This window comes from Larus michahellis, chromosome 1 (genome assembly GCF_964199755.1).
Source record: "Larus michahellis chromosome 1, bLarMic1.1, whole genome shotgun sequence".
NCBI classification, from domain to species: domain Eukaryota; kingdom Metazoa; phylum Chordata; class Aves; order Charadriiformes; family Laridae; genus Larus; species Larus michahellis.
Window position 1 is genome coordinate 16,023,803 of NC_133896.1, and position 22,616 is coordinate 16,046,418.

The 22,616-nt window shown below is 39.8% G+C and overlaps 1 protein-coding gene across 1 annotated transcript in view; it reads left to right on the forward strand.

The window, feature by feature from the left end:
- PRKAR2B (protein kinase cAMP-dependent type II regulatory subunit beta) overlaps positions 1 to 22,616 on the forward strand; it is a 93,949-nt gene that overhangs the window by 64,640 nt on the left and 6,693 nt on the right. The window contains exons 3-6 of the mRNA XM_074579433.1: positions 4,244 to 4,296; positions 5,438 to 5,521; positions 20,087 to 20,193; positions 22,411 to 22,564. Of these exons, the coding sequence (XP_074435534.1) occupies positions 4,244 to 4,296; positions 5,438 to 5,521; positions 20,087 to 20,193; positions 22,411 to 22,564 (398 nt within the window). The remainder of the gene's footprint in view (positions 1 to 4,243; positions 4,297 to 5,437; positions 5,522 to 20,086; positions 20,194 to 22,410; positions 22,565 to 22,616) is intronic.

Here is a 22,616-nt window from a genome sequence, read left to right on the forward strand (position 1 = left end):
CATTGAGCAATGACACGTAGCAAAATGTGGCAAGGCATTTGAGCATGATAAAGTCACCATGTACTGTGTACAGTCAGGAGTGTGGAATGAGCCAGAGAGGTAGAAAAATAAAATACTGAACACTATGAGTATTGCAGCCACCAACAGTGGAATTGTTCAGAAAAATTAATGTCTGTGCTACCAGTCAAGCCTTAGACAAAAGAGATGGGGACCAGAGACTGTCTTCCTGGAAATATATGAAATTAATAAAGAAGGTATGCTATTGCCCGAGCAGCCTGTCGTCATCATCAGATGATTAATTTCTTTGTTTTCCAAGAAATATGGACTAAATGGAGAAGCGGAGGAACCAGTCTTGCAGCTTGTTATAACTAACAGGACTCACCTCAAGAGGGATAAGATTTATCTCAGCCAATTAGTCATGTTTTTAATTAATTTCATCTTAGTCTGGACATGTAATGCAGGTCAGATGAATCACTTTGTAAATGTGCCGGTTTCTCTCCATTGACTGTAATTGGAATCCAGATGACTTCTGCAGATGTGGGTGTCTACATAAGAGGCATCTCATTTAGTTTTAGATGTTTTATGTCATTGGGATTCTCATGTGCCAAACCCTAATGTTCACGTCATGAAATTCAGTGGACCGTAGTAATGTCAGAGACCATATTTCAAGAACAAAAGTAAGTATCAAGTTTTTCCATGAGACATCTAGTGGTATGCATTTAGAAATTAATATGTTACTAGACTATAAAGTCTGTAAGCCGGGTTACTGAAATAAGCAATGAAGGAAAGGAAATTCCATATTTAAAACTGCAGAGCCAGAGCATTGGTCTAATCTTTAAGTTGCGACCCAAATGAGAAATGCATCCTTGATTACAGCAAAAAAGTAAACCAAGGCAAAATAAGCACAGAATTGTAATCAGAAGAGTTTCTCAAGACAGATGGTAAATCATTTTAAAATTCGGGCACATATAATACAGATTTGTTGACTCTTATGTACACATACATGCACTAGGGCACAGAGGCTGATACCAGCTGAAACAAAGTAGTGATTGACATTATGATGGGTTATGGTGCTTACTTGGCATGTTATTATTGTTGCTATTTAAGTAAGATCCCCTGAAGTTTATTTCAGACAAGATTGAAGTAACTATAGTACCATAATACAGTCGGTAGGAACATTTTGTTTATGTAGAGGTAAAATACTGTATTGTTCAACAGATTGCAGAATTCCTTTTGTGGGCATTTGTAATTATTTGGGAAATAATTCTGTTCCTAGTAAACTTGGTAGGAATCTTTCAGTTCCAGAGGGACTTCTATCAAATTTCTTTACGTTTTTGAAGATACCAAGTTTTATGAAGTTGTCATTTTAGTGTTTGCTGGGTGCTTGATACAGTGAGGACCAATACGTCCTTTGGGACTATGCATAATACATGCAATGATATGCTTTGCCATGAAATCATCTGAATTGGATGGGGTAATGAGGAGGTTAATGGGTCCACCTCGTCACTACTTTAGAAGCTGTTTGTATGATAATGTAAGAAATATGGGGAATAAACAAGAGGACCTGAAATCTTAATCCATGAGACAGTAGTGACTGAACTAGTATAGCAAAGATGTGGTGGGAGGACAGGGAGGAGGAAGAGGCTGTTGCAGTTGTGTATTGAGTCAGACACTTGTGCTGTGACCCAGCTGTAGAGGGAGGTGGACATACTGATGATCCAGGAGTTATACTAAAAGGGGAAAATCTCATGGGCTCCATTGTTACGCAGGCATTGCACAGACCACTAAATGGATCAGGAAGGTGGGGATTTTTGTTGGCAGAGTACAGGCAATAGTGATGATGCAAGATTTTAATTAATCAGTCATGTGTTGGAAACCAATAAAGGAGAATACCAGTTGCCCAACGTGTTTTGCAATGCACTTACCAAATTTTGAGATGGTGGGAAAAGCAATCGAAGGGGAAGCTATTCTATTTGATAGCAACTCTAAGGGAGAAACTGTTTAAGCATAGGAAGACAAAAGGCAGCTTGAGTGAGAATTACCCTGGGATGACAGAGCTCACAGATTTCAGGAAGGGAAAGATGATGAGTAAAAGAATCAGAAGGACAAGGGGATGTGAGAGGACTGTGGGCATAATCTCTTTGGAAATGAGTCTGGAGAAAAGAAGTTAAAGAAATTGATTGTTCTGCAAAGAAAAAATATAAAGAGGAAAAATGCAAATTGAGACAGCATAGGAGGAGGACAGAAAACATAGTAAAAGAAATCTTTCTAAAATATAAGCATTTTATTTATATCATGCACAAAAAGGAACCATGTATAAAACTAATTTGGATTATTCAGAACAAGTGCAGAAGAATAGCAAAGATGTAGAGAAGAAAAAAAAAAAAAGAAAGAACCTGAGGCCAAAAAAAGGAAGCAAGAAAAGACTGTGTACAGAAAGAACATAGGTAGTAACAGAAATTGTTCTGGAAGTATATTTCTGGTAAGAGCATGTTCCAGGAAAGTGTTGCTCCACTGCTTAACAGAAGCACATCAGTCTTCACTAGCGGTATTAAGAGCACATAGAATAGAGAAAGGACAAATCAGAGAGTCCTTAACGAGTTAGCTGTTCCCAGGTTAGCTGTGCCTGAGACAGGCTATACTTGGAAACTGGAAGAATTGGTTAAATCAGTCTCAGCTCTGTTAGCAGTTACCATTGAGAATCTGAAGAAGATAAATAAGTGTGTATGGGGAAAAAAAAGAAAAAAAAACAAAACAGAAAAATAGAAAAACTGATCCTTAAAAGGGTGGGGGAGCTACGGAGGAAAGAGACCTGTCACAGGTTTACAAATAATTTCTGTTTCTAGAGAAATTACAGACAAATATTCAAACATTTTCTAAATACCTGGAGGAAGGCAACAAACAGCAATCAGCATGGGTTTGTTGGAACTATCTAATACCCTGTAACAAGAGATTAAAGCTTGTGGATGAAAGAAAAGGAGCAGACGTCCTACATTTTCACTTGAAGAAACTTCTGAATGCTGTCTCACAGGACTGCCCTATAAACAAGCTAGGGAACATCAAGCAGTGTCTGAGTGTAAATTGCATGGGATTTAGCTGCAAAACTGGTTGGAGAAGGTTGGACAAGCAGCTGTTGCTGTTTCACTACCATGTGTGTATTCCACGAGAGTTTATTTTAGACGCTATTCTGCTTTTTTCAGTAATAATCTGGGTTATGTATTAGAGAGTACGCTTATTAAATTTGCAGTTGTCACAAAGTTGAGATTGGATTGGAAGGATGTCAGAGAACAGGATTAGAATGGAAAATGATCTTGACACATTGGAGAAATGTCTTAGGGAATAAGGTAATATTTAATAGGTGTAAGTGCTACACTTGGGCAGAATAGCTGTGTACAGGACACAGCTGGTTAAGCAGTGGGTTTTGAGAACAATCCGTAAGTAATGAATATTACATGAGTAAACATAATCAAGCTCTTGTGAAAAAGGTATGGTTGGATGAAAAAGATGTAGCCTGCAAAACGTATGGAGTAATTCAGCTGTTGTACTCAGTACTCTGCTCAGCTCAAATACTGTGTCCAGTTTTGAGCATCAGTCTTCAATAAAGAATAGGGCTAACTGGAGAGAGTTCAGAGAATGGTAATGAGGATAGTTAGAGAACTGAAAATCATGACTTCTAAGGAAAAGATTGAAGAACCAGAATTATTTACCCTAAAAAGTAAAAGATAGGTAGGAGAGAAAAGTTTTCAAGTATGAAAAAAAAACCCACCACAAACCAACCCCCCCCGCCCCCCCCCAAAAAAAACCTCAAAAAAACAACCAACCAACCAAAACCCAAACCACGTTGAACATACACAGATGAGAGAAATGATCTGATCTCTGCATCCAGCATGGATAGCTTAAATTCTAACAAGCAAGAATTACTTTAGACATCAGAAAAAAAAATTGACAGTAAAGTAAGATCACTTAGAACATGTTAGGTGAGAAGTTTCTAAGTATATTAGAGATCTTTTAAAACACATTAAAAAAACATGTCTAAAAATAATACAAGTGTAGCTTTATTTCTTGGGAAGTTTGGAGATGACCTGCTATGGACCCTATCGGTAGGATCTCCTGTGATTCTCTATTGGGTGTGTTACGTTACTGCGTATTATTGCCGTGCCACACAATGCATTTTCTGTTCTGTACATCTTATGGAACAATATTGTACTTTGAATTGAGATTATACTTTTTTTTTTTATTTCAGTGTGTGCAGAAGCTTACAATCCTGACGAGGAAGAGGACGACGCAGAATCTAGGGTATTTAATGCTTTGAGTCACTTATTTTTTCAGTTCTCAGGCATTAAATTTAGGAATAAAAATGTAACCAGCATTACCGTTCCTTCCCCAAAGCATCCTTGTTATAATATAATTTAATAATCTGTGGAGTTTTCATGTTAAAGGAATATTTAAAAATTCTCTGTAATAGTCACCCATGTAGGACCTGATGTGAGTAATTATTCTAAATTACCACACCTTTGATACGTGGTCTGTTAAGGAAATATTTTTGTGCAATTGCATTTGCCCAGAGAGCAGCTGCTCCTAAAAGTACTTATTTGATGTCCTCATAATCTTGCAGTAGTTTCCTCAATATTCTAGTATTTTTCATAAGGCAGAAAAAATCTTAAGTTTAAAATCACTAAGATTCTCAGATGTATAATGCAATGGCTAGTGAACTATATTTATTCCTTTTACTTATGTCACCCTTTTTAAGGCGTTTACTTAGCTTTTAATATGAAATAGCATGACTTTTGAGACAAGTTTAAATTTTCGTATCTTACCTAATTTCTGGCTTGTAAAACTGTCAAAAAGGTTATCCTGTAGCATCACAGCTTTGAAACCTAGCGTAACTTTTTAAGCATATGAGTTCAATAAACAACTTGATTGATACTCACATTAACCAGACATCAGTAATTTAATAAATCTGGCTCACTTGAATAGTGTCAAGTCTATTGTTTACTCTGTGAAACTTCTGATAAAAATTTAGCACAGATACTATTTCACAAAATATTCTTTGGGAAGTAGTCATGGCAAATGGCTGAATGTAACAGTGGTGCTTTTTATAAAACATGCATGCTCCAAATATGATTAGAGAGTCGTAGACTAGTGTTTATGCAGCAATAGTTAAGATAAAGGTATCCAGGATGGCTTGCAGAAACAAACTGGGTTCTACAAATGCAAAGATCTTGCTAGCTTAAGTACAGCAGTGCTTCATTTGCTAATGCTGCAGTGATATAATGTTATCATTGAGTGTTTATTCAAATCCTGAAGGTTTTGAAGTGAAAGTGTTACGAAGCATGGCCAAAATATTGTGTAAAATGCTTAGCTGAATTAGCTCAATCCTTCAGCTAGTGCTGCTATTCGATAACCACTTTAAAGGTTTTTCTATTATATCCCTCAGATTATTCACCCTAAAACAGATGATCAAAGAAACAGACTGCAGGAGGCGTGCAAGGACATTCTTCTTTTTAAGAACCTAGATCCGGTAAGAGATTCTTTGTAATGAACAACATTTTGCAGTGCTGCTAAGAATGAATTCTCTTGAACTTTTCAACAGAATTTTACAGATTTGACTTGTGTAAGCTCTTACGTGTGTTTTCTTGACCATTTCACAAACTCCAGAAATGGCATTTTTGTAACTGATACATCATATATAGAGAGAGCCTTTTGTTCACCACCATGAATGATGGTCTTGAAATACATTAATATGAATGTACACACTAATATGATTGTAAAGAATTTTATTTTCTTATTTTAAATCTTCTTGCTATACATTGATGTATATAAACTCATCGGTTAACTGGAGTGTTTAAGTTGTTTCTACTAGTTATTTTTTATCATACGGAAGTGTGCTGAGTGCTCCACCAAACCTAAAATTACCCCTAAAGCCCACAGTTTAGCTATAGATTTAATTGAACAAGTAAGTTATGAAATACAGGGAAAGAGAAAGGCAATAGCGAGGTGTTTACATTATTATTTCACTTAATACAGATGCCATAAAAACGCTACGGATGCTTTTTTTTTTTTCTGTGCAGATAATTTCTTTCTATTGCCTATAAAAACAATTATGGGCTTTTAAGAAAGCTTAAATGGAGTGAATGAGTGATCTGGATCAGACAAAGGTGATAATGCTACCAAAAAGCACAGGGTTGTTTAAGGGAAAAGGCAAGCGTATCAATCGAAACACGCATACTGAGGTTGGGATGAGTCACAGCACACCAAATGCTTTCTCCAGAGAATCGATTCAGTGCTGTCAGGGGAGGGAGCATGGGGGAAAGGGAAATAATTAAGTAGAGTTTTAAGCATGAGAACAAAAAGTTTTAAATTTGATTCAAGAGGGAGCTCATGGAAAGGCCAGCCTGCAGCTCTGTTTGGAAGTCAGGTGCTGTGACGGGGAATGCAGGTTAATTTGTGCTGTATGTTTCCATCAGCTTTTGTCCACACAAAGGCTGAGCCCTGACCCTGGGAGCAGTGAGCCACAGACCCACAGCTTTGCAGAACCCTGGAGTCAGAGCTATAGGAGGGCATCAAGAGTCTCAGTGTAGGTGCTAATATGTATGCAGTCTTGGGACACTAGGGATCCTGACACAGATTTCCTAACTCCCTCATGCTGTCCGCTCAATGGGTAGTTAATTAGCTGTTCCACTATACTGGTTCGAGCTAAAGTCACCCAGACGTTTGCCCCTTCCACTGCTGAATTATTTTTCTGCATAACTTCAGGGACACAAAGTGGTTTGTGGGTATCTGCTCTTGATGTGAAATTGCTTGCTTTACTTATTTATTTAATTTGTTTATTTTCCTTATCATTGCTGTGTCCTGCCTTCCGCTTGGCTGGACCATCGTTACATTAGCCTGCCAATCGCATTTTGGCTGACCCCTCTTGGTTAATGTGAGCATTTCTCCGTTATGAGCCCTGTGACCTAATGGATTATTGTGTGCTCCTAGAGTTTGCTGTGATGTTAGTTTTGAGCTACTGCTTTCCTGATTCTGGCTTTGCACAGTTTCTTGGTAGCATCTGCTTATAGTATCCTCTGGATGAGATCCACTTTGCCTTACAGCGAGAACTAGGTCTTCTGTCTAAATAGTCATCAACCATGAAAGGTCTGCAGGACAGGGCTCTGTTGGCTTCGTATCAGCTATATTGTAATATTGTGTACACATAGAGCCTTAAACTGTTCCAGTTGGGCACTTGTTATAACTTTTCCATGGAATATTGAGGGATTACTTCCCCTGTTTGTGGAGGTCTTCTCAGAACTCTGCTGCTGTCTCAATACCATACTCCCTTGATGTTTTGAACTCTTTTTTCCCTTTTTGCTTCCAAATCAATTACTTGTAATTGGTAGTAGTTCGCATAGTCTGTTCCAGGTGTTTAGCAGAAGACTTCCCCCTGCGGAGCTGTGCAATCCAAAGCCTTGAAATCTGCTCCTGGGATCTCCCAAGTCTTGTTTACCCTTTGCTCAGATTGTCCAGTGGATTAAGAACACTTCCTTCTGCTTTAACTCCTTTACAGACAGTATTCTGAATAGTTGGATGAGATAATTTTTGTAAAGGAGTTTTTCATTGTAATAACTTTACTCATGAAAGGGATTGGAAAGCTACTGATCTCTGATCTTCATAGTTCAGAGCAAGGGTATTAAAATGTAGCATTCTTCAGTCTGGCTTGCTCCTTCTGTGGAGCCAAGATCTATAATCCCCAGGGAACTTCTCCCACTCCTCCTTGTTCTGCTGCTAGGCAGTGACTCAAGAGCTCTGCCACAGTAGTTACAGTAATTTAAATATTCCTGTCCCAGCTCTCTTCCTCACCTCTGCCTCTCCACCCCGCAGCACAAGCACATGCGGTGCCAGCTGCTGCACTTCGCTCTCTGGTGTATTAGCAAAAGAACTCCTTCATCTTGGAGAGAGAGAAATCTTCAGCTGCTAAAGCTAGAGTCTCTGGAACAAAAGTCAAGCTGTGTATTGATAGCATCTCCCATTCTTACTGTTTTTTTTCCCTGCATTGAACTTCAGCCTCTTTCTGCTATAGTTCTGTGTATAAAAAACATTGTTTCAGAGGTCAGTGGGGAAGAGGTCAGAGGGGAAGAGAGAATGTAAAGTGCTTAATAGCTTTTCCCTGATGGCCTTTTAGCAAGGTGTCAAACACCATTCCTAGATAGGGCACTGCTCTGAAATACAGTATAACAACATGTCCTAAGGCATGATCAGAATTTCGTTCAGTACATGATGCTAAATGCAGTCCACATTGTGTTTTAATTTTAATGGAAGGAGAAGATAAGGGTATCATTAAAGCAGAAGTTGCAGCAGTTAGGAGGTGACTTACAGTGCTGCTCAGCGTTTTAATTAAAGAGTCCATCTGAACAGACAAGAGCTTTCACATAAAAGTAAAAAACAGCAGAACCATTTGAATGTGAGACTAAATGAGAGACAGGAGAAGAGGATAACCTTCAGACTTTGAGACAACTTAGGACTTTCTAAACACACACAACACTGTCTTGAGCCTGCATTTACCTGGCAGCAGGGTTTAAATATCAGATGGGTAAACTTATGGAGAAGTATTCATAAATATCAGTATTTCACATATTGACTCTGATTGAAAATACAGCATAGTGTAAAGGAACACCAGCTCTGGTACAATTCCCTGAGCAGCACTCTATGTTTTAAAGCCTAACTCTTATAAATTCCTTAAAGTTGCTGAAGTTAATTGAATTTTCTTGAAACTTTCTTGAATTTTGTGGATTGCTGAGGATGTGACTGGTCAACTAATGTCAGTTCAGCAAGGCACTCCTGAGTTAACACCCTTAAATAAAAAGTACTTAAAAAAATTTATATGATAGCATTTTTTCACCTTTCTGGGGTTTTAATCACGTCCCATCTGGTTGCTGTCACTCAATATCAGTTTAGCTAGTGAGTAACGGTATTGAAAAAATTACTTGAAGAGAAGAATATGGATTGAAACATGCACGTACAAGATGAGGGAAAGAGGTTTTTGCAGAGCTCTTTGGCTACTTTCTAGAGGACCAGTCCAGGAAAGAAATTCCAGAAGCAGAACTGTGTGGATGAGTGAATTAAATGAGAGAAAGGCGCGTTCAGATGTTCATTTTCCTCTCCCCACGCTATTAATCTCTTAGATTAATAACCTATGTTAGATTAACCCATTCCTCTTTTAAAGCACCTCTTCCTGTTCTTCTTCCCAGAAAACGTCTTCCTATTAGAGCACGGTACTATTTATTGTTCTTCTCGATTGCCTGCCGCACCATGGCTAGAAATCCGAGTATTGCTTGTGTTTGTCTAGGATTGCCGTAGTGTGCCAGGCTGCTTGCTCAACATGCGTGCCCAAAGCATGTTACCTCATCTTCTCCTTCATCCTCCAGATGCTGGAGGTTACTGGCAGTGGAATTGGAAGCTGCATGCCCTCTTTCCCCTCCACTTCCACTTTGTATAAGCTAGCAAGGACAAAACAAGATGATGATCAGATGCTTTGGGCCATTATTGAGAACGATCCCCAAGTCGCTGTTACTGGAATTTGTCTCTGTTCAGCCTTAACAACTGTTTTATTACTGGGAGGAATAGCAGCAGCCGCTCATCTAGTGGCCAATGCAGCCTTCTACACTTCCTTTTTACAATGCAATTCAGAGAAGTTATTCTTTTGGTTTTGTCTTTTAAGAGGAAACTTTGCTAGGGCTGATTAACAACAGACTATCTGATTTGGCTGTTACGGCTCATAGGCCAGCAGTTAAAAAACATGATGAACCCATTATCAGAGTAACAGGGTGGCTCAAGGGACTGATGCCATCAAAGTTGTGCTGCACCCTTGCACTTAAAGTTTGAATCCTTTCATTTGCAAACATTCACAAGCGGTGTTAGATCATCTGTTCTCTTTCAGGGAAATTTTATTTTGGAGAGCTTTGCCCTGCTAATGCTTGTAGAGAATATTCCAAATAGGTCTTGACCCTTTTCTCAAAGGTAATAAATTATACATATTCTTTACAAATATGTAAGAGCAATTTCTGGGCATATTGCCACTCATGCACCTGGGGGATTATTATAAGAGAGCACAAATATTGATTAATCAATTAGACTTGAGTAACTCAAAGGAAGATGAAAGAAAGCGTAACACAACTGTTTTATGAATAGTGAACTCTTATATTTAAGGCCAAAGCATTCCTTGAAAAGTACTACTAACAGAAGAGTCTCTGCTTTTACGTTCTGAAAAATTTTGGTGAATTAACAGGAATACATATATGTAAGAGAGAGCCCAGAATGCCCGAACATGTTAATACTCTGCCATCCTAGATGTCACAAAACTCTTTGCAAACTAATGGGTTCCCAAGCAAATAGTACTGGACTTAATCCTCTCTTTTTTTTTCCTAAGGCAAAATTAATGCTTACATCAGATCTAGCAAACAGAGATTCTCTCTACCTTGCCTGTAATCAGTTATTGAAGATGTTCTGCAAAAGAACTGCCCAATGTGACGTGCATTCAGCTTAAGAATTTTGGAAACAATTTGCAACTCTGAATTATTTCTGCTATTTTTTATCAAACTGCTAAAAAGTCAGCCAACTTGCTCAGAGGGGCAAGTTACAAGAAAAAGTGTTACCGAGCCTGATTGATGGGCACGTGCATGATACATGAGAGTCAGAATACTAACTTAGCATATAATTAGGTGGAGGAAGGTTAAGGTAAATTCTTAAGCAGAATGTTAATACTCTGAAATATTGATTATACCTCAAAATATAAATTAGATTCTTTAATAGAGAAGAAATTAAATGCCTTTTGGTTAGTTGACAAGTGGATATTACACAAAGGAGCTAAACATTTTGAATTGGATCAATAGTGCTGCTAACATTTATATGAGAGTTCCAGGGGGGCATATGTACATGGTTTTGTTCTGAAAAACAAACGCGGAAAGCTTGAGACATGAGACATGAATTCTGTAATTTACTCTTTCTCTCCAAGGTCCTGATTTGCTGATTAAGAACTCCTTTTCTTCCCATGGTCTCCCCGCCTATGTTTTGCTGGCTTTTTCAATCTCTGTTTGTTTTGTTATTGTTTTTTTTTCTTCCTATTCTGGTATTCTGTCTCCTTCATTACCCTCTTAATGTCATGCCGAGCATTAATTTGTTGATATTGCAGGTTGCTCAAAGTGAGGATAAGTTGGCCAACAGTATGCTGTTTTAACTTGGGCTCATTTTAGTGAAATGGTTGTAGGAGTAAACAATAAAGTGGTTTGTGAACTCTGTTTGGGGCAATGGAAGAACTGTGGATTAACTTTGTTCACATGATAGTCCTATGGTTGCGTCTCAGAACATTATAATTTTAACAAGTCATATGAGATAGGCAAGTCTTGTTACTACTATTGTACTGAAGTGCAAGGCAATCTGATGCTTGCTTATGTTGTGCAGGATGTCTTGGATCTAAAAGGGAAATTAACTCTGATTTCCTGCTTGCCAGGGAGCACTCCAGCAGCACACTCATCCTTCTTTTGGGAAAATTCCCAAAGCATATATAATCCTAACATATCATCATTGGGACTTACTGCATCCAGTTTAATAGTTGTTGGATTTTACCGGCTCCTGTCAAATGCCAGATTAAGATTGTCTTGGCTTGCTGTCAGAAGCCACATAATTTTAATTGTAAAAATGTAGCTGTGCTTTCTGTGTCCTTAATACCTTTTCTTAAATAGCGGGGAAGGATATTTTTCTGAAGTTACTTTTTACATTTGTCATTGTCATGACTTTCGGTGATGATTGTGTCCTACATTCCATTTTATCTACACTGCCTTCATTGATTCACAATGGGTAGCACTTTGTCAGACAACAAACGTTTGTATCAACAATTCAAACATTGATGCTTCTCGGAAGCCCCGGTGTTTAAGAATAGTTGAGTTTAGTATGGAGAACTTTGTTCATTTTTCCTTGACAAAATGGCTCACAGTAAATCTGTAAATTGATATTAAAAAGACACGTACCTGGCACAGTGGTAGCAAATCACTTGGTAGTCTGGCAGTTCAAAGAGCCACTGGCATTTGGGAAGGACACGTCGTGGTCTGCCAGCGCTGCAGAATGGGTCAAAAGCAGTCTTGCAAGGGCGTGCGATTGACTGGATTTTTAATCTGTGTGAAATGTATACTAAATAAAATGCAGATTTCATTATACTCAATGTCCATTATCTAACTGATTTTATTTTTTTTTCCAAGGAATTGTCTTGAGATGTTTGTTTTGTTGACTTGAAAGAAATTGAGGCAAACATACTATTTTAGAATAATGCAACATGTGTCTGGAGAACAGTATTTTATGTGATACAAAGTATATGTTAGGAGAGCTGTGAGTGATTATTTGCAGTTTTTCACTTGGCCTGGCAAGAAGGGTGGAATCAGACACTGTTCCAGGGGGTTGGCCTTGGTAAACCAGTTATTGTTACTGTCTGGGGCATTGTTCTGAATCTCATGTCATGTCTTTTGTTTGTAACTGACTGTAAACACGCACACAAATTTGTACAGTTCAGATGTGGAATAGCAATACGTCAGGCTTGCACGCACGTTACTTATGCATGGGTCTTACCACAGACCTAGATTCATAAAGGTACCTAGTATCGGAGCTTCACTTTAGGCACAATAAAGTATTTCTTAACTGTCACAGAATGATTTGTAAAACCTCTGCTTACATGCTGCGCTGTTCATAGGCTCCATGATAACTACCAGAGGTACTTTTTGATGTTAAAGTTCTTCTGTGCGAGAGGTTCATGTGGCCACCATGAGATAGAGGAGAAGACAGGGCAACTACTTTTTGCCACAAGTGTGTAGTGTTTAGAATACTTGGCACGTGAAGACTGACAGAGAGCTTCAGGCTCCTGGTGAAGTGTTGATGAAGATCATCTGTGTAACTGCCGTTGTGGAGAGAGAGCTCGCAAAGCACAGCAAAGGGCAAACTAGGAGAGACCTTGCAGTTGAGGTAGTTTGTGCAGATGGGAGTTCGAAGGGGAACTGGAAACAGTGCGCAAGATAATGTGGGACTGCTAGAGTTGATGCAATGACAGTGATGATGGGCCACAGAGAGCGTTCCCCAGCACCAGCTGGACCAGACAACCATGGCACATCTAAAGGTTTCGATCCAGATCCATAGGCAGGATGTGGCCATCTCCGTCTCGGGCTGCTGGGAGTGGCAGGCATCTCTCCTGAAGGCTGTAGGGCAATGGTGGCTTCACCTGTGGGAGATGTGCTGTGGTCAGAGTGCTGAGCTGCCAGGTGAAGGAACTGCAGAAGGACTGCGTAGCATTAGACGGGATAAACAGGAGCTTGACAGCGTCTTTCAGGGGTCCACTGAAGAGACACAAGTGCCTTTCTACTGCAGATGGAGGCACTGGTCTGTTGACCAGACTTGCTCTCAAGTGGTGCTGTGACAGGATAAGGCACAATGCGCACAAACTGAAATACAAAAAAATCTGTTTAAGAAAGCCTTTTTTACTGTGAGGGTGGTTAAATGGTGGAACAGGTTGCCCAGAGAGGTCGTGGAGTTTATTTACACATTTTGGGACTAAAAAGCTAAGAACACCTGCTAATTTTTTTTACTAGTTATCTGTCATAGTCACATGCCCTTCATATTAAATGTTGCCTTAGTTCAGTATTTTGAAGGCTTTAATTACATGGAAAATGTCATTTGATTGACTAGACATACAGATTTTGTTTGTCAGGAAGTTAAGAAGGATGTTCAAAGGCAGAGTTTGACTGACTGCAGTAGATTATTTTGAAATTTTCCATTCTTGTCACCTTTATTCAGTTCAGTAATCAGTAACCACAAACTAAATGAGAGGACATTCTCTGTCCCTGAGGCCATGCAGAGCAGGATGTACAGCTAAACTCTCTTGAACCTTTCTCTCCTCCTAACCCCACCAAACCAAGCAACTAACCAGGGTGGTTTTACCTTTACTGGGAAGAAGCCCTGGCTCCAGCGTTCCTCCAAGCCGTGACCAGGGTCTGTCAGGGGGAGTGATAGTTAGCACAAGTCAAAACTGTACCAGCTGTGCCAACAATTGCACCAAGAGCAAAGCAGCCCAGACTACACCATGTCAGTGCTTGAGTCCCTCCCCTGGTCCTGTGGAGTTTGTACTTCTTAGTTGTAGCCTCTGATTCTGTCTGATCTAAATATGTAAAAGAACTTTACTCCCACAGTTCATTTAAACAGGTATAAAACCAGGGTTGGTACCATCTTGGTCTAAGTAAGAGAGGGAAGAAAACCACATTATCTCCACTTTAGGCGATACATCATTCTGGCTGATGCTGGTAAGGGAGCTGATGCTTCCTTGCACTCCTGCTTCCCAGCAGTTAAATCCACCCTTGAAAGCAAAGGTGATTGAGACAGTAATGATGGCTGTAACTATGGCATGTTTATTCACTTGTCTAGTAAGTTATTTTGTGAAATCACACTCTGTCATTAAAGTCCAATTGTTAGAAAGACTTTTTGAGAGAAACGCAGTAACTACACTCCAAAACCAGAAAATATCTTTATAAAGAAAATCTTGGTACATTAATTTGATTTGTATTGTGAATGTGTCTTTCAGAAAATCCGATTCCCCATTCAGCTTCCTTGCTCTTAAGGAAGTTAAAATATTTTCTGTATCACAAAGGATGGTGATCAAAGTGTGCTTTCATGGCAACAACCCAAGGTTCCCCTGATTTTCTCAAAAATGTTCCTTTCTTGAAGCATTTGCATGCTTCACAGTTTAGAATGAAAAAAAAAATCTATTGTACGCATTAATTGGACTATGTAAATAAACATTATATAAACAAGCAGATTTCAAATCATTTAAACTTTTGGTTTGGTACTTTATATTTGTGGACTGCATTATCCTTAAGAAAAAGAAATGCTTTATTATATTTGAAAAAGCTGTATTCAGATAATAAAATTTTAGCGGAAGTCACAAAGATTGCACAACATACATATTTAATACTTCAAATTCTTTATAAATTTTATCATGTTTATAAAGTATCATTCTTTAGAATATGGATTACCAGTTTGCCACAACATTACACGTAGCAGATTTACAAACACTGATATAAGAACCCTCTTCCTGTTTCCATTTTATATGTATTTTTTTAAACTAGAACTGCTTTAAGAAAGAAAAGTTTTCAGACTGCAGCATTTTACAAAATACCAGAATTAATTTTGTGTATGATAACAGATCTACTTTTTAATTCTAGAAGTACCCATCTTCCCATCTTCATCCTTTCAAAGTAACTATGGGAGGGTGCCAGTAAATTGAGACTCAGTTTGGCAGGGAATGAAGACAATTCCCATAGCAGCAACCTGGACAAGCAGCTTCTGTAATTCTCACAGTTAAAGCAAGACCCATGGGCCTGGTTTGGTTATTGCAGTCTGCCCTGTCTTTATTTTACATAGAAAGTTTTGGGAAAGGGACTAGTTGTCTTTAAGTTAGTTTCAATTTATTTGTAAGTTAAAATACACATGTAATACTTCAGCAGATAGTAGACAGTTAGTTAGCTCTCCGATGTGTTCAATAACTTATAGTGCTTAAAACATGGGGGTTTTTAGGAAGGGAACTGTATCTGTGAATCCTACTTGGTTGTCTAAAAAAGTCATAGATTTACCTACCAGAAACGTTGTGTGAGCTTGATTCATAATTACAAAATTGAAAATGTTCTAACATGAAATCTGAGATGATACTCTCACTGAATAGAGAGTATAACTGTATGTATTATTCCTTCAGTACTGCACTTTTTAGTTTATTCTTCGTTTTAAGATGTCTTGGGAGAATTTTAATTTCCAAGGATCTGTTTCCATATAATACATTTTTCTTGCATTGCTTGCATTTAGAGGATAACATATACCCTCTACCCTCCTGTAAAGCGGGGAACATTTTCAATGTTCTTACTTGTTTTCAAAGGGCAGCCGAGGGCTGCGGGTTGGGGAGCCCCTTTGCCAATTCAGGTGTAAAGTGAGGGGAAGGGAACGGGCTGCTTCAAATGCTTTAGACAACTAACTGACATTAGGTCAGTTTTGCAGATTCTGTAGGAATTCCTTTTAGTGTACATAGGGAAAACTGAAAAGATTGAAATAATATTACCTATGAATTTAAGCATGGAAGTTCTTAAACTGTACCTAATTTTCAGCTTCTCCCAACGGCGCGCATGCACTTTTTTCTTTCTCTGAAATGAACTACAACGTATTCACTGATAGTAAAATGACCCGTCTTTTTGCAAATACTTACCTATCTATACTAAAAAAAGGTACTAAATAGAGACAGTTAAATGATTCCTTGCTGGCCTAGGTAGGCAGCATGATGTCTGACTGTATTTTACCATGATCAGCTGAGGATGGATGCTGCCGTTCTGTTGTTCCTTGTGCCCCCACACATGAACTCTGTGAAGTAAAATTGTATTTAACTTCAGTTTTTTAAAAAGGCTTGGTTAACACAGTACCACTGATATTTTTAAAAGCTTTGAGTAAGTGAAGAAATTCATAGAATCTGTTGGGTTGGAAGGGACCTTTAAAGGTCATCTAGTCCAACCCCCCTGCAGTAAGCAGGGACATCTTTAACTAGATCAGGTTGCTCAGAGCCTCATCAAGCCTGGCCTTGAATGTCTCCAGGGATGGGGCCTCCACCACCTCTCTGGGCAACCTGTGCCAGTGCCTCACCACCTTCATTGTAAAGAACTTTGTCCTAATGTCTAATCTAAACCTACCCTGCTCTAGTTTAAAACCATTGCCCCTCATCCTATCACTACATGCCCTTGCAAACAGCCCCTCCCCGGCTTTCTTATAGGCCCCCTTCAGGTACTGGAAGGCTGCTATAAGGTCTTCCCGGAACCTTCTCTTCTCCAGGCTGAACAACCCCAGCTCTCTCAGCCTGTCTTCATAGGAGAGGTGCTCTAGCCCTCGGATCATCTTCGTGGCCCTCCTCTGAACCCGTTCCAACAGGTCCATGTCCTTCTTGTGCTGAGGGCTCCAGGTGGGGTCTCACGAGAGCAGAGTAGAGAGCAGCAGTAGATGCTGGCCACGGCTCTCTTGATACAGCCAAGGATGCGATTGGCCTTCTGGGCTGCAAGCACACATTGTTGGCTCATGTCCAGCTTTTTATCCACCAGTACCCCCCAGTCCTTTTCTGCAGGGCTGCTCTCTATCACATCATCCCCCAGCCTGTATTGATAATGAGGGTTGTCCCGACCCAAGTGTAGGACCTTGCACTTGGCCTTGTTGAACTTTATGAGGTTTGCTCGGGCCCACCTCTCTAGCTTGTCCACGTCCCTCTGGCACATCGACTGCACCACTCAGCTTAGTGTCATCGGCAAACTTGCTGAGGGTGCACTTGATCTCACAGTCTATGTCATTGATGAAGATGTTGAACAGCACCGGCCCCAGTACGGATCCCTGAGGGACACCACTTGTCACCCCTCTCTATCTGGACATGGAGCCATTGACCACCACCCTCTGGATGTGACCATCCAGCCAGTTCCTTATCCACCGAACAGTCCACCCATCAAATTCATATCTCTCCAACTTAGAAGGATGTTGTGGGTGACCATGTCAAAGGCTTTGCAGAAGTCCAGATAGGTAATATCCGTAGCTCTGCCCTTGTCCAGTGATGCAGTCACTCCACTGTAGAAAGCCACTAGGTTGGTCAGGCAGGACTTGCCCCTGGTGAAGCCATGCTGGCTGCTTCGAATCACCTCCCTGTCTTCCATGTGCCTTAGCGTAGCTTCTAGGAGGATCTGTTCCATGATCTTCCCAGGCACAGAGGTGAAGCTGACAGGGCGGTAGTTCCCAGGGTCCTCCTTTCTACCCTTTTTAAAAATGGTGCGATGCGTCCCTTTTTGCAGTCGCCAGGGACTTCACCTGACTGCCATGACTTTTCAAATATCATAGAGAGTGGCTTGGCAACTACATCAGCCAATTCCTTCAGGACTCTGGGGTGCATCTCATCAGGTCCTATGGACTTGTGTATATTCAGGTTCCTCAGGTGGTCACAAACCTTGTCTTCACTTATAGTGGGAGGGTCTTTGTCCCGCAGGTCCCCGTCTTGTGGTCCTTCAACTCGGGAGGTGTGAGGAGAGAGGCTGGCAGTAGAGAGGCAAAAAAATTCTTTAGAACCTCAGCCTTCTCCTCGTCTGTTGTTACCAGTTTGCTATTCTTAGTCATCAGGGAGGGCACGCTTTCTTTGACCTTCCTTTTCTGGTTGACGTACCTGTAGGAGCCCTTCTTGTTATTCTTAGCATCCCTTGCTAAGTTCAGCTCCAGCCACGCCTTGGCCTTCCTGACCTCATCCCTACATACCCGGGCAGCATCCCTGTACTCTTCCCAGGACACCTGATGCTGCTTGAACTGCCTGTGCAGTTTCTTCTTGCCTTTTAGTTTGACCAGGAGGTCCCAGCTCAGCCATGCCGGTCTCCTCCCTTTATTACTTGATTTCTTACACCTGGGGATCGAGAACTCTTGCCCTCTATGGGAAGGTGTCCTTGAAGATCTGCCAGCTCTGTTCTGCCCCCTTGTCCCTGAGGACTGTTTCCCAGGGGGTCCTATTGAGTAACTCCTTGAAGAGCTGGAGGTTTGCTTTCCTAAAATTCAGGGTCCTGATTAGGCTCCTCGTCTGGCACGTATCCCTCAGGACCGTGAACTCCACTAGTGTGTGGTTGCTGCAGCCCAGGCTGCTTCCAATCTTGACATCCCCAATGAGCTCGCTGGCATTGGTGACTACAAGGTCCAGTATGGCATCCCCTCAGGTAGGGCTGTCTATTTCCTGCCTTAGGAAGTTTTCATCGAGGCACTCCAGGAACCTCCTGGATCGTCTACAGCTCACCGCGTTACTTTTCTAGCAGACGTCTGGAATTCCAGACTCAACAGGATAAGGATGGAATTCATTCATTCATTCATTCCACCTAAGTTTACCTGTCTAAAAATTAAGCGTCTAACTGCGAGTTACAGCAGATTTCTCTGTCATCAGAGGAAAGGAAGGGTAATCTCTAGAGAATGATTCTGAGTTATCTAGTGTGGTTATCTCTGTCCATGAGCTGCAGAAGGACTCTAGAGGACTGGCTTAGGCTGGTCTTGTTTGGAAAGGCAAATGCCATTTTTCAGTGGCTGGAAATGCTGTGAACTGAAACACTGTAAAACGCGTGGGGTTCTAAATCCACAGGCTTTTCTTTATTGTGACTTTCACTAAACCCTGTTTGTTCCACTATGATACACACTTAATAAGTTTCAAAAAGTAGAGGATAATTTTGTGTTTATTGTCTGGATTGCTGGATAAACTGAAAATAAAATTTGAATTATTAAGTTATCCTTTTAGGATTCGTATCGTTAATCCATAATGAGCTGGGTTTGGGCTTTTTTATGTGAATAGTAAAGTTTTAGCAGATTTACACCAAACAAGACAATTTATGTAATTAGTGATTGGTTTTTGTTATTATGCAGTCATAATTCAGATGCTGACATGTTGTTAGTCTGTTAACATTTCTCTCTAAACATCTGTGTTCCATTCAAATTAACAAAGTAGTTTTATAGCCATGTGTAAATTCCTACTTCCCAAGGAGTCTAGTATTTCCTTACTCAACCAAAGCATTGCAGACCTTTATGGTTACATCTGTCCCAACACTGTGTGGGCATTGTATAATTTAGATTTTCAAAATACTTTACAATAATTTTGAAACTTTAAATTCTGCAAAATATTTCTAAAGACAACCAGGTAAATGTATTTTTTTGCAATAAGGGATAGTTTTTTCTTTGAACTGTATAATGTTACACAGTTGTGAAGGGTGAAATTCTATCTTTGGATGCTAATGAGCAATTTATATTGCAGACAAGATCTATGTTATCGTTCACAGGGACAAGAAGGGAGGCTGGGCTCTGAACACGGGAAGAAGAAAAAGCTAACACTGAATACTAAAAACTGTCTTTCTGATTGATCCACACATTTCTGTAGCACAAACATTTTTATGTCTCTAAGCTTTATCTGCATGTTTGGGAGGCTGGACAGTTAATTTGAAGAGTGAAATTTTTAAAAGCAGATGATAATTTCTTGTCTTTGTCTCCTTTTAAACAGGAACAAATGTCTCAGGTGCTGGATGCAATGTTTGAAAAGCTGGTTGAAGGAGGGGAACATGTCATTGATCAAGGGGATGATGGTGACAACTTCTACGTCATTGATAGGTGAATCGCTGTGTCTTATTATAGCACAAAGTATTATGCAAAAGTCCATTGAAAAAAATTAATACTTGTATTTAACTCTTACATATGTTTTCATGGGAGAAGGAAAAAACACCACACGTGACCTAGTACAGCTCTGACTGAGCTACAGAGCGTGGTTTTTGAAAGGAGGCAGATTTTTCATATGGAAGTATGTCCTTGTCCTTTATGTGCTATTAGATGCCAAAGGCTAGTTTGTTGTGTTTTTTTTTTCACGTGGAAAGAGATCTAACACAAAAAACAATGGGAAAAGTTTTACAGCTCAAAATTTGAAATCTTACTGTGTTTCAATACCATCTGTAGACTTTCTCACTCATATGAATGTTATTAGACCTCGAGTACCTACGTCACTACTCTTCATTTGCAGATCTGTACCAGAAAACGTGGGTAACTAAGTAAAATGCTGGATGTTGGTTACTGTTGAATCCAGTGAGTTAGGAAGAGCTTTTACTTTGGCATCTTTCACTAGTCTGTTGGCACGGGCTCCAGCCAGGCTGTCCCAAAACACCTCTTCTTGTACCTTTAGTTTTAGGCTAACGCAATGATTTCTGAGAGTGTTTGAAAGGAATACTATGCTAGAACTCTAAAAGAAATGCAAAGGGGTTTGGTCAGTGTAGATCAGTATAACCAGCTGTTCAAAAAGGGTGATGATCCTGCTGTATTCAGTGTTGGTGTGGCCTCACCTCGAGTACGGTGTGCAGTTCTGGGCCCCATAATTTGAGAAGGATGTGAAGGTCCTTGAATGCACCCAGAGGGCAACAAAGCTGGTGAAAGGGCTGGGAGGGATGTCCTGTGAGGGGCAGCTAAGGACTTTGGGCTTGGCTAGTTTGAAGAAAAGGAGACTGAGGGGCGACCTCATTGCTCTCTACAGCTTCCTGAGGAGAGGAAGTGGAGAGGGAGGTGCTGAGCTCTTCTCCTTGGTGTGTCCAGTGATAGGATACATGGGAATGGTTCAAAGCTGTGCCAGGGGAGGTTTAGAGTGGACATTAGGAAGCATTTCTTTACCGAGAGGGTGGTCAAAGACTGGAACGGGCTTCCTAGAGAGATGGTCAATGCCCCAGGCCTGTCAGTGTTTAAGAGGCATTTGGACAACGCCCTTAATAACATGCTGTAACTTTCAGTCAGCCCTGAAGTGGCCAAGCAGTCGGACTAGACGATCGCTGTAGGTTCCTTGCAACTGAAACATTCAATCAGAAGATCACAGAAACGTTCCAGGTTTCTTTGCTGAAGAGTCTATGTTTTTCGGCTTTGTGAGGTTACAATTTGTCATCTTTTATCCAAAAAGCTGCAGGGACTTCATAGTATTCTGTCAGCCTTGCAGTTTTTAGGTGCAGTGAATCACCTCCAAGTCCCTTATCAATGAAGTCGTCGTACAGATTTTTGCATTAAATTCACATGATTTATCAACATGTACGATACAAATATTCAGCATTGAAGAAAATGATGGCTCAGCATTAATGGGGATGGTTGTGTCATGCTTTACAAGATACCAGATTTTACTGCTTTCTTCAAACAAAAAAAAACTTATTAATTTGATGATGGGGAGAAGAAATCCGCATTATATTAGATAAATACATTATCTATTGGTTTTGTAATATATTTTGCTTTTTAAGTACTTTCATTCTTTTTCCTGCATCTTCTCTAATTATTACATTACAAATGACTACTTTAAAATATTTTAAATGTTAAATAACTTGTATTATTTTTTTTTTAATGATCATATCATGGTGATTTTTGCAAAGACTTGTTACATTTGTATTTAATGTGTTTAAAACAAAATTGACAGACAGATACTAAGTTTGATCTTCATTTTTAATACAGTTCTGGTGATCAATAGATCACGACAAATCCAGTCTATCTTTGAACTGAGTTAATGTAAAAACTAATAAACCTCTCCTTCCCTTTGAAAAGGAAATTATTTTATTATTTATGGAAATGATTGAGATGTCTGTGCAAGGTGTTTAATATCATTTAAACATAGAATCATAGAATTGCCTAGGTTGGAAGGGACCTTCCAGATCATCTAGTCCAACTATCAACCTAACTCGGCCAAAACCAAGAGAATATACATTTCAAATGGTGCATCTTTGGAATTCATGGTATAAAAAAATATAGTGACAGGCTGCTTAGCAAAGAACAGGACCGAATTCTACTAACTGTATTTATATATTTTATTAACAGAGGTACATATGATATCTATGTAAAATGCGACGGTGTTGGGAGGTGTGTTGGAACCTATGATAACCGAGGAAGCTTTGGTGAGTTGGCCTTAATGTACAATACACCCCGAGCAGCTACAATTATAGCTACCTCTCCTGGTGCCATCTGGGGTCTGGTAAGTGAAATACTTGTTTTAATATATTATTAATTTGCTTGAAATATTGTAT